The sequence below is a fragment of the Chaetodon trifascialis genome, chromosome 10 (assembly GCF_039877785.1).
Source record: "Chaetodon trifascialis isolate fChaTrf1 chromosome 10, fChaTrf1.hap1, whole genome shotgun sequence".
NCBI lineage: Eukaryota > Metazoa > Chordata > Actinopteri > Chaetodontiformes > Chaetodontidae > Chaetodon > Chaetodon trifascialis.
This window is the reverse complement of record NC_092065.1, coordinates 27,632,191-27,644,657: the sequence shown is the minus strand read 5'-3', so window position 1 is coordinate 27,644,657 and position 12,467 is coordinate 27,632,191. Positions and strand designations below refer to the sequence as shown.

Sequence of the window (12,467 nt, the reverse complement as noted above, 5' to 3'; positions counted from 1 at the left end):
GCTGTTTGGTGAAGAAATATTGTCTGTTTGAGTTCATGTCAGAACAAATATTGAGTTTTTGTGCCATCTAGTGTAGAGTCAGAGTATTACACCAGCACAAATCTGACCTGCAGCGTTAAAGGGTTTGTTTGGTTTGTGACTAATCCGCCTCCACTCTCAGATAAAACTGTCCCTGAATCAGTTTCTGAGGTTAATCTTGTGTTCGTTTGCTTCCACAGATTCTGCCCTGTGGCAGTACCTGCTTCAGTCAGCAGGTGTCGCTCACGGTGAGACCTGCTTCAGCCACCTCGCTCTGGTTTGGGACTTCAGAGGTTTCTCTCCTTCAGACGTCTACAGGTGAGAAACAGGTAAAGGCGACAACACAGACAAATCTGAGCTGTGGCTGGAGAAACAGATGAAAACATTAAATGTATTAAGTTTGCCAAAGTGATCACCTTTACATGAACACGTCCAGCGGATGGCAGCGTAACACCACAGATCAGCCCTGAAAACCTGAAGGACCTTTTTACTTCAACACGAAGGATTTAAAGTACTTATACTGCAGAAATCTGAGGAAGAGTTTCATGTTATTTCTGTAGGATTGTTAGAAAGTCACAGTCACAAAATGTGATGATGTGTATTATCATCATGAAAATAAAGCTAATTGTTGACATTTATGAAGTGACACATTAACACTGAACAGTCAGAGGCTTCAGCCCGATGCACTGTTTTTATCTTACAGCCACAGTTTGAGGGTTTTACACTTAAATCCAGCAAAGCATCACAGCTCTGTTCACTGTATCATATTTCCTGTTGAGTGTTCACGCTGTTCTGTCTCGTGTTCCAGGTTACTCTGGGAAAAAGGCCAAAATAAAATAAAATTAGCCGCTCCCAGCGCTGTGCTGTGTTTGAGTTTACAGCCGTGCTAGCTGCTCCCAGCTAAATGCTAACGTGTTGATGTTGAGTCCGGCTGAGGATGAATGTCTTTAGTTTGCAGGACGAGGGTTCATCCTGAGGGGGACGTGAACGTCTGAACCAGATTTCATGCTAATCCATCCAAACTTTGTTGATCTTGTCAGTCTGGATCAAAGCGGTGGACCGGCTGACAAACAGCGGCTCTGGTGGCTTTGACCTACAGACGACCGAGGAGTTCGTCCGTGAGGTTGAACAGAGTTTTGTTTGGGTTCAGAATCTTGCAGAAGACCTCAAGAGATGTCAGCGTCCTCCATGAGATTGTGGACCTGTGTGGCACTCCTCTCCCAGCCCATCCTGTCTGTCTCTGCTCCATCACCGACCAAATAAAACTACACGCCTCAAGAAAAACATGCTGGGAAGACTTCTGTGCTGCTGAGACACCGACACCCTCGTTAGGAGGAATTTCTTTTATTCTGAGAAAGTCATGAAAGGTTCTGTGAGCTGCAGAGGAAAGTTTAAAAACATGTCAGTCAGCAGCTTTCTACATTTGTACAGCGGTGTTTTATGGAATCAGTCCAAAATATACAAAATGACCAAACAGCAGCAGTTTTGTTCTGCAGGGCTCAGGTTTACCAGCGACCTTTGACCTGCAGATGGTTCAGGCGGGGTCGGAGCGTGTGGGCGGGGGTTCGGTGACGGCGGTGTGGCAGATCTGATAGCAGGTTTGACCCGCGTCGCCTTCTGCTCGGTACGCCGTCAGACACAAATCCAGCCACGGCCGCTCACCTGAGGACACACAAACACACCTGAGACCGACTTCACACACACCTGAGCTCGCTCCACCCTCACAGGGACGCGACACGACGCTCCGTCCTGATGGACATGTTTGTGTTTAGAGCTGCTCGGATGTCAGTCCAAACATCTTCGACTTGAAAACGACTGAAACGATTTATCTGCTGTCAAAATAAGTCGTCACTTAAACCATCAGATCCACTAAAAACGTCTGAATCAAGTTTAACTTCACTTAAAGCAAACGAAACAAAATGACATGAAGACCAAAGTTCTCTGAAAGCCACTAAAATGCTGTTTCTGATCGATCAAACACGTCAGAGAAGAAGCTGCTGGAGTCAAGAGTTTGAGAGACAGATGTACCAGTGCTGTCCCCTGGTGGACAGAAGGTGTCCATTGTTTGACGGATGCTGTTCTGAGCCTCCTGATTGGCTGCTACGTCCTCTGCAGATGTCCTGAAGAACAGCTCCTGATGAAAGACACAAAGACGTTTATTTGATGTCCTCTGTCTTCTCTTTGTGACCTGGTCTCTGATCCAGACTGAGCAGCACTTTGACGTGAAGTGAAACTCACGGCGTCTCTCCACAGGAAGACGTCCAGCGTGTCGGTGGCGTCCTGCAGCTCGAGCTTCATCAGCAGGACGAACTGCAGCAGCTGAACGCCGAGAGCTGCAGAGCAGAGACGACCAGACTGTGTGATTTATTGCAGCAGAAACAGACCTGAGATCAGCTGAGGAGCTTTAACAACCTGCTGAATCAGGATGGTGGTGCATTCAAGGACAAGGCCAGAAAACGAGCGTTTCTTTACTTTCATTACACTTGACAGATTATATAATCAGATGCAGGTAAATCTTCTGTTGGTCAAGTTGTGAGAAGGATGTTGTGAAGCTGATGGGTTATCCTCTTAAAGCTACATGAATCAGCAGCAGAGGAAGCTGAAAGCGCAGCGCTGACACCTGAGCGTGAACCGTTTCCTGTTTCCTGTCCGACCGTCACACCAAACTCTCTCACCTTCTGCAATGATCTCCTGATTGATCAGCTCGAGTCCTTCAGCACACGGTTCCCTCAGCGCGGCCTCAGAACACTGCCTGCACCTAAAACACACACACACACACACACACACACACACACACACACACACACACACACACACACACACACACACACACACACACACACACACACACACACACACACACACACACACACACACACACACACACACACACACACACACAGGAAGTCATCAGCTGCAGGAGCTTCCTTCATCGTGTCTAAAACAGTGTTGGCTCTCACTGACGCCTTCGCTGCACAGCTGGTTAGAACACACAGGCACAAACAACATGGCCGACAGTAAGCGATTATCGCTTGTCATTGGTGGCTCAGCGGCCTCGGTCAGGCACACAGAATATCCTTTGGACAAACATCTGTGCCGTGAATGTGTCTCATACTGAAGTAATCCCTCTCAGTCTTCACTGAGACGCTGTCCTGTGCAGGTATGTGACGCTGCAGGTGCTTCTGAGGGCATCTTCATCCCCGTTATACTCTCCTTAATCCTCTTCATCCAACCAACTCTTCATCCAACCAACTCCTCCCTCAGAGTGACCAGTGAACGCTTTCAGGCAACATTAAACAAGTAATTCATACAAAAGCATTTACTCCTTTCAGCAATAAAGAAAAATAACATGAAATGATTCTTCTAAGTGGTCCCTGAACGCATCACAGATGCACTCCATGCAGCACAGACTGTCAATGAAACAACAGCAGATGATAAAACCAACGTGTTCAGGTGAGTTTGTGAGCTCGCTGTGATGAAAAAGGTGAATCTTGAGCCATTACAGCTGGAAACGTGCTGAACTGGACGAGCTGTGAGGACAGGTGGACGACGTTAACGCTCAACAAGCAGCTCTCAGACACACTGACAGCCTGCAGGCGGGTTCGTGCTGAGCGAGCTAACAGCAACGTAAACTGGTGAAAGTTTAAGACATTTAGCAGCTCGGTGACCGTGACGAGCTCTAACTGGATCTCAGCTGATCGGTGCGTGAAGCTCATCACTGACCCAAAGTATCTCCTCCTGCCTCTGAAGAGGAAAGGTGCCGACAGGTCGAGCAGAGTCAGGTGACCTCCCGATGACCTCACAGGGATGATGTTGGGGTAGCCGGACGCTAGTCGACACGTTTCCTCCAGAGTCGAACCTGCAAGAGACCAGAACCCGTCAACAGATGCTGGTTTGATGAGACGGTGATGCTACAGACTTAAAGCTCGTTACCCCTGAGGAAGAGGAGCTCCTTGGTTTTGCCCTCCGACATGAGCTGCGTGGACAGGTGGACACCCAGAGCTCGCTTCGACGATCCTGGCGGATCTCCGGGGACTTCCACCTGCCCAGAGAGCGTCCACGGCGGTGGACTGCAGGGTCCAGAGTCCCTGGACGCCTCAGAGAAGAGGCCGGCCACCAGCTCATCATCTGGGACGTCCTGCCTGGGATCAGAGCGCAGAGAAACTGAGCTGCAGTTCACAGGAAGCAGCGAGAGCTTCATTCGTCTCTTTGTCTGCGCGAGCCTACATCGATGTGCACTTGCTGCAGTAGAGTTTCAGAGCCTGGTGGAGTCTGCGCGGCTCGTAGGACCTCAGCCGGGCTCTGACGTGGTGAACTCGACCCGGGTCGGACCGCTTCAGCTCGGCCAGCGTCACCGGCCGAACGTCGTGACCGCAGCTCCTCTCTGACGGGAACAGACACGAGCAGAGCAGAGCGACCTTCATCAGCTTTAAAAGACGTCAGAGTTATGAATGAAGCTCCATTCATCAGAGCTTCACCATGAGCTGGACGATCGGAGGGAAAACAGACAAGTCGAACACAAGCTGGGATGATCTGGATCCTAATCTGCACTGATTTCACATGATTCACAGTCAACGGGCCTAAAGTCATAAAACTCTGGTAGAAGAAAACATCGTGTTGTCTTTAATGGTTTTAGTCTGTTTCCAGTTGAAAACCAGTGAACTGAAGTCAATGTTAAGGCGTTACACAAACAGATTCAGATTTTTCTGACTTGACTTTGACTTTGACTGACTTTGCTGCATTTTTCCCAACAGATATTATCAAATAAAAGTGCTGAAAGAGCCGCTGATCAGAGTTTGTTTCATACCTGTGCGGCACTCCACTGCCTCAGCATCTAGATCAGAAACAGAGAAAGCACCAGTGACTGAAAACAGACGCAGGAACACACAAATCAATAATCAAAGCGCCCCAGCCGAGGAAAACTTCAGCTGCTCAGCTCAAAGCCAATGACAACAAGCAAGAGATTAACAGCTGATCACTGATCTGCCTCTGTTTAAAATACATGTTCTGCTTGAGGAGAGGTGCTAACGTGAAGACTAATCCAGCATTACGCACACGAGCAGCTCTCAAAGAAAGAGGACAGATAAGGACATGAAGCTGAAAGACCTGCTGTCCTTCATAAGGACATCAGCGGCTTTCCGTCCTGAATTCATTCCTCGCCTGCTGATTCTGGTGTCTGCGCTCTGCAAAGACCTGCTTCTTAAAATGTAATGTAAAAAGTGTATGAAGCTGAATGGGGTGTGCTGATAGACGGTTGAATAAAATAAAAAGAGCCAAACATTTCAGCCGCTCAGAGTTCAACAACATGCATCAGGCCTGCGGGTCTGAACCCAAGAGCTCGTCTGTCTGTGTGCAAACCTGCAGGTCACAAAGTTTGGACTTTTTATTATATCCCCAGTGAAGCGTGGGCTTTTAGAAGCCTCCGCTAATGGCAGCAGCTCCCCGCAGCTCCAATCCATCCATCCGTCCTCTCCACAGCGAAGAAATTGGTCTGTCTGAGCAGCCAGGATGTTCATGTTTCCGCTGCCGGCGAGCAGGTTTTTCATTTAATCAAAGAGCGGCAGGCGGCCGCCGCTCATCGCTCCCTCTTTGTATTTCAGTCACGTAAGATAAATATTTGGAAAGTCATCCTCAGTGGTTTGTGAGCGGACGCTACAAAGGAGGTTTATTGGAAAAACAGGACTGACAGCGTTTCTACGCAGGAAGTTTCTTCAGCCTCACGCTCGTCTGACTCAACACGCTGAACACTTCAGGTCTATTTTCTTCAGTTTCACATGCATGATGACAGCGACTGTGTTGGCTTTGAGCGTGCTGTGCCTGAACGCATCCTGCTAACGCGCTGCTCACGCTACAGTGTTAGCATGTAAAACCACGCTAGCAGCTCCGAGAGACTACTGAGACACGACAGCGCTTTGAGCTGAACGCTAACGGCTAATATTTACTGAACCAAATGAGAAGTGAAAGCATCAAGAAAATGGCTAGAAATGATCCAGAGGGGAGCATCAGACCATCCAGCGGACTAACAGCTTCGAATATCTGATGGTGCAGTAAGAAAAAAAAAACAAAAGCAACATCCGGTCACACCTGGCGGAGTCTCAGGTGGAGTGCTCCAGATCTCCAGCAGCTCCAAGTCGTTCAGCTCGTCGTCCTCAGGGAAGGCCTCAGTGACTCTACAGAACCAAGAACAAGACAGAAAGAAGGCTTAAGCCTAATAACCCAAAACACACACATAGACATAAACACAGTGGATACCAAAGAAAGAAATCCAGAGAAATTAATCAAATGCTGCAGTTTTTCATTAAAAAATCCACCTTTCAGAAGTGAACAGGGTGCAGGGTTAAACTGAATTAACTGGATTATTTTACGCTGCAGCACACTTTTAAATCCTCTTAACACTCCTCTCTGAACCCAACGCTTCAAACTTTTAAACCTCTCAATACATGAATGGCAGCCCACTGCGCACCACTTTTCCACACTGGCAGGGCTTTGGTCTGGAACCAGAACCAGGACCAGAACCAGGACCAGAGCTCAGTCTGCAGTACTTAAACAATCGCTGCATTTTCAGCCTCAGTTCTCTCAGGTGCATTTGTCCCTTCTCTCCTGCCGTACCTCTTCAGCTCCTGCACGTCGGGGCTGTTTTCTGGGAGAACCCGAATCCCCCTGCCGTACGCCGTCCCCCCGTGCAGGTGGAAAGCCAGGTGATCCACCTCCACCTCCGACTGGCTGCTGGTGAGGCCGGGCACCTTACTGGATCCTGGGATCGCTCGGAGGTTGTAGATCCTCAGGAAGTCCCCGGGCTGACGGGACAATAACACACAGAAAACTTAGAAAGAAAGAAGAAATTATCATGGAAACATGTTGAGAGGAGGATGTTGGAGAAAACGTTCAGTTCTATATAAAGTCAGAGCTCATTGTGAGAATAATTGATTGCACTTCTCAAAGCTCGTAAGAGGAAGCGTTTCACATGTTGCCTCTTGTTCACTCCTGAACCTCCTCAGCCAGCTGCCATTCAAAGTGCTGGTGTGGCCATCTGGAGCAGTTCAGGGTGACACCGCCATGTCCGACAGGTCGAACCTGCGACTCTGATTCATGGAGGATCTGACCCACCTCCCGATCAGCCCTGTGGAGCTCTTTGTGTCCACCTGATGATCCTTTTGGCTCTGGTTTGGTCTCCACTAACCCCTGAGATAATTCCCATGAAAAGACCAAATGAAAAAGATTTGAAATGTGTGATAAGTGACCTCTTTACCTTCATTTAAATAAAAATGGTTTCCATTACATTAAACTTAATGGTGTCCTCTTTTTCTTCCACATCAAGCAGACTCGTCCGTCTGATCGTCATCGACTCCCCTTAAAGCTCTGATCTGATCTGAGACGAACATCTGTGTCTCTAGCTGTTCGATGTTGCCCTTTCTTCACCAGCTGGAGATTAATTTCAAACACTCTCTCACATTTTGTTCCTTACGTCTGTATAAATGGACATAAAGTTAAAATTTAACAAACCTAATCCTGAATCACTCCACTCATCTGAGCGCTCCATCACAGCGTTCATCTCATCAGGTTTTATCCAGCAGCAGATGGCGACGTTGCACCAAGCTTACAGCCAGTGTGGAGATGATTCAGAGGCTGCTGTGTGCACTCTGTTTGGAGGGTTTGCCATTTTCCTTTTTTTCTCTCTCCATCACGACGAGCCTGAAACCTTCCTCGACTCTCAACGTCGACAAACGCTTCAGTGATGGAGCGTCAAAGAGGTTCAGATATTTGAAAACTTTACAGTGTTTTTACATGACTGGTTCAGTCAATAAAAGACCCAGAAAAACACACACACACACACACACACACACACACACACACACACACACACACACACACACACACACACACACACACACACACACACACACACACACACACACACACACACTGTATATGCGCTTTAATTGCATTATAGCTGCAGAGGAAGAGAAAGGCTCAGAAAGTGAATCCGCTATAAGCTGTGGCTTCTTTTAAATCCATTTTCTCTGTATACTGAGTGAAGTTTGAGTCAGTGTCAGGGTGGATTAACAGCTGATCTCCTGAGGCCTCTCCTCCTCTGAAGATCCACATGAAGAGCGGAGAGACGAACTGGGAGGACTGGAGAGCTGCTCCCACTCACACGGAAGCTTTTTATTATCTGGAATTATCCTTTCATCTGGAATTATGCCCACATCAGCCGACGTTACTGAGAAAGTGCCCGACAGGAGCAGCTCTGCTGGTTATGGGAGTTCAAAGAAATCAGAAATGAATCTGGATCTGAGGATATTCAACGAGATGAAGACACATTTTTTTCAGCATCAACAGAGGATGAAAACAATGAAAAGACTTCATGAGAGGAGAAATGAGAGATTTCTGTATCATTTCAGGTGATTTCTGATGTTTCACAGCAGAGGAGTCCGTGCGCATGAGGAAAATGACAGCAATGTAGTAGTTTGTGCAAAAAACAATTTCCATTTACATCCTGAAAAGCGACTATTTGTGGTTGTGTGATGATGATGCTGATGATGATGACCTCTTGCGTTTAGAAACGACACAAAGCACATCTTCAGCTTGCACTAATCAGTGCAAATTTGGCGTGTTTGCCCAGTCTGTTAGCTATGTTAGCTGTAGCTATTAGCTAGCAAGCAGCAGCTGTGTGTGTGTGTGTGTGTGTGTGTGTGTGTGTGTGTGTGTGTGTGTGTGTGTGTGTGTGTGTGTAGGGTGTTAATGTGGCAGCTTAGACTCTAATTGGTTGGACACACAGTCACCAGAGTTAATCTTGGAACAACTCTGTGGGTTGTTTGATGAACATCCTTTGTCACGTAGGTACAAACACTTGTGTTCTTCAGGTAAGTTCAGGCTGAATTGTCTGCTTTCATATAAAGTCAATGGGAAGATGCAGGCGGTTGCAAACAGGCAAGTCTGCAGATGATTCCACGGCATATCCTGAAAACCGTTTGAAAAAGTGTTATGGAGAAGTTTTCCCTGTTCATTGTGGGGTTAAGGTGTAGAAGCAGGTGGCGCTCAGGCGGCTGAGAGGAACAAGGTCATGACTCAAGTCACACTTTGGGGTTGGTGGCTCTGACTCATTAGCAGCCAGTTAGCTTTATCTTTGCAGAGGGATTTTTGGGCTGAGGAGGGGCATGGTGAGCTGTGTGTAAACACCTTTCAAACGAACGTCCACAGCAGGCTGGCCGACTGGACCAGGCTCCCGAGGAATGTCCAGAGAGGAAGCTTAGGTCACGTTTTCACCAAAAAGAGGCGCTAGGTTACAGGCTTGCTAGCCTTAAACTGAAGATTTATCACCTCAGCTTCCAGTCAGCCAGTCCACCAGACATGAATCATCTGGGTATGATTTGGAAACATTTATCACTGCAGACCATTGAATGCCACCAAAAGACTGGAGGATTTTGTACCATAAGACTTAAAATATCTTGACCCTTGTATTTTCTTTATCTTCATTTGAGTAAAAAATGCTTTCCATGAAGTTAAACTTAGAGACCAGAAGTAGAGCTCGCCTCTTTCTCTTTGACTGTATGTTTTAGTTCTTCTTTCTAAGCACCTAAGAAAACATCCTATTTGAGTATGAATCATTATTAAGATTATATAAATCCCAGCAAACAATGAGAGCAAACAGTCAGTACTGTTGTTTGCAGAGTCCCAGACTCTGCCCGGGTTTTACGGCATCTCTGGAGACGAGGGTGTTTAGCAGAATGAGGCAGAAGAAAACAACCCTAAGAACTCAGAGTCTGGCTGTGTTTTCTCAGAGCTACACGAGAGTTTAGCAGAGTCTACCATCGAGTGTTTGGAAACAGGTGTACAGGGAGCTGAGAGTGGAGAAGCACCAGAGGACAGACAGCAGTGTGAGTAAAGGTGGTGTCGCGTAGACCAGGATCATGGTTTATCTGATCAGAGGACCAGAAGTACGGGGGCTTACGGAGACATTTTTGACGGTGAAGGTTGGCGCTGCCCTTCTACAAACCTCTGACGGTGATGAAACTCCTATGTTTTCATTTCATTCATACGTTGTCAGCTCTGCTTTGCATTCTGACTTCTGATGGCACAGCTTGGAGGAGGATTTCCATCGAACCCGTCTCAGTTCCTTTGGTGAGGAGACATGAATGGAGACAGAACGGTCTTCCAGTCTGTGAAGATTCTCCTTCGTCCAGGTCACGGAGTCCCAGGCATTTGTCCTCTTGCAGGATCGAAGCTCGGCCCAGCTATCCTGCGAGTCGTTATGGTCTTCTAGAACCACAAGCAAGTCCACTTAGGAGAAGGTGTCCCCATAAAGACAATAACAGAGAGTGTCCATCTGATGAGACAGACATGGGCTGCCAGGTGTCCTCATCACCCCTCTCTGCACAAAATCCATTAAATGGTTTTCTCAGTTTTGCGTGGACGAACCTCAACCCCATCAACCCCTTTGGGACGAGGTGGAGCACCAACTATGACCTCAGTGTTGGACCTCACTGATGCTCAGAACAGTGAAGGCTGGAGGTTGACGGACAGTGGATTTTTTTAAAGCCAATATAATAAAAATAGCTTCTTGTTTTGATCATCGATCAGCCAAACCGGCTGATCACTGACCAGCAGAGGCCGTTATGGTGAACCTGGTTCCAGGCCACCATCTACTGTGTGTGCTTGATGTCATATTTTAGCTCATTAACTGCAGGTTCCTGAGCTCACTCCTAAAATCTCAGATGTCAGAGTGACCTTGAATGCATCAGCAGGGTGGCCAGAGAATGATTAATATCGCCCAAACGAGGTGTGAAAAGAGTTTTTAATTGGCATTGGTAACCAAAACCAGGTGTCAGATCAACACCTGCTACAGATGTCTTTCATCAAAACTTCAACAGAAACACAGAAACTACACGACAGCACGGCGTTATCAAGGGAGAGACGTTTTCTCTTCATTAGAACAAGATTATCTGAGAATACTTCCTTTTTAAAGGAAATGAAAGCCCAGGAGGAAACAGAAAATCACCTCCCGCCTTAAGCATTGAGAAGACAGTTGGCATAGCAACAGAGAGGAGGAGAGTCAGAGGTATCATTAGAGCTTTGTGACCACATTTTGAGCTCTTTGACCAATCAGATCATTCAGCTGAGACCACAGTTAGTATAATGGGCGCATTATCACCATCAGCGTGTGCGCGGGGGGCGTTCAGGGAGCGTAGGACATGCTGGACCGCATCTCTGAGAGCGATCGGCCTGCCTGACAGAAAATGGCTCCCTGCAGCTTCCCCTGCAAACAAACCATTTTCCTTTTAAAGAGGCTGAGGGAGCAGAGCAGCCCGTGGCAGCTTCTGTAAGCACTTGATCTGTATGAAAACTAAACACTCCACCGTCCGCCCACTGCCAGGCAGCCGAGACGCCGCCGCCGCCGCCACTGCCGCTGTCTCAAGGAATTAGTGCTGCTCGGCTGCTCGGTAAAAAGGGATTCCTTAAAATTCAAAAGATTGCTCTGGGCTTCCACGGCTCCTCGTCAAGCCGAGGCTCAATAAAGCGGCCAAAAAACTCGTGCCCTCGCTGAGAAAAAGAAACTGTTCATTTCACACTGGCTTCTTTATGGAGCAGCAGGAAATGGGTTTTAAAAGGCAGACAGATACAGCGTGACTCGACAGCGCGGCTCTTTGTGCCGGAAAATCAAGTCGATGGGGAACAGGAGATGTGACCGACTGAAGAACACCTCGACTGCACCCTCGGCCTCGAATAAAACAATCATACAGACCATTTCCATGAATAAACTGTCGACCATGTTTCTACGAGAGTCCAACAGATAAATACTGACAGGCCTTCTTTATGTTATCACTCTTACATCAGTGTCAGTGTATTCTGGTCAGTTTCTGAGGAAAGTGGCTGAATTTCAGTGCATCTCACTTGTTATCAATGCAGTTACTGGACGATAGTTTAGACAATTTCACTGATTTTTTGATCTTTGCGATTTAAACCGTTTTTCTTGAAGCTTCCTGAGGTCTCTTAGAAAAGCCACCCCCCCTTTACAGCAGACGGGCAGAACCCTTGAGCAGAACCAGGCTCTAATGATGCCGCGTCGAAGGATCGTTAGCAGGACTGCAAACAAAATCAAATACCTTCTGTCAAAGGAAGCTTATCGACCGCCGCGAGTCGCATGAAAGACGGTCATCAGTGACACTCAGAAGGTATCAGCAAACCTGAGTTCACGTCATATCCACCATCCTGAGACATGACAGCAGACCACAGAAAAGCTTCAGGAGCTCCTCATCCCAGCTCTGAACTCCACTGAAGAGCTGCAAGACGAACTCCAGTTAGAGACACTTCCTCCTCTGAGAGGCTTAAAGGTATAAAAGTCAGGAAAAATTTGTGCCTGTTTAACTGAGATGTGTGAACACTGCTTTGTGCCCCTGAACCGTCTTTTATGACGCCGTAAATGTGCGAGATCTTGATCTCAACGAGAC

The 12,467-nt window shown here is 47.4% G+C and overlaps 1 protein-coding gene across 1 annotated transcript in view; it reads right to left on the bottom strand.

Moving 5' to 3' along the window:
- Positions 1-1,322: 1,322 nt before the first annotated feature.
- The window catches only part of pot1 (protection of telomeres 1 homolog), a 48,190-nt gene continuing 37,045 nt past the window's right edge, over positions 1,323-12,467 (bottom strand). Inside the window, exons 11-20 of the mRNA XM_070972287.1 lie at positions 6,628-6,815; positions 6,103-6,188; positions 4,826-4,852; positions 4,246-4,402; positions 3,952-4,160; positions 3,742-3,877; positions 2,694-2,776; positions 2,257-2,351; positions 2,047-2,152; positions 1,323-1,680 (exon numbers count right to left, since the gene is read on the bottom strand). Coding sequence (XP_070828388.1) covers positions 1,553-1,680; positions 2,047-2,152; positions 2,257-2,351; positions 2,694-2,776; positions 3,742-3,877; positions 3,952-4,160; positions 4,246-4,402; positions 4,826-4,852; positions 6,103-6,188; positions 6,628-6,815 — 1,215 coding nt within the window. The 3' untranslated portion in view covers positions 1,323-1,552. The remainder of the gene's footprint in view (positions 1,681-2,046; positions 2,153-2,256; positions 2,352-2,693; positions 2,777-3,741; positions 3,878-3,951; positions 4,161-4,245; positions 4,403-4,825; positions 4,853-6,102; positions 6,189-6,627; positions 6,816-12,467) is intronic.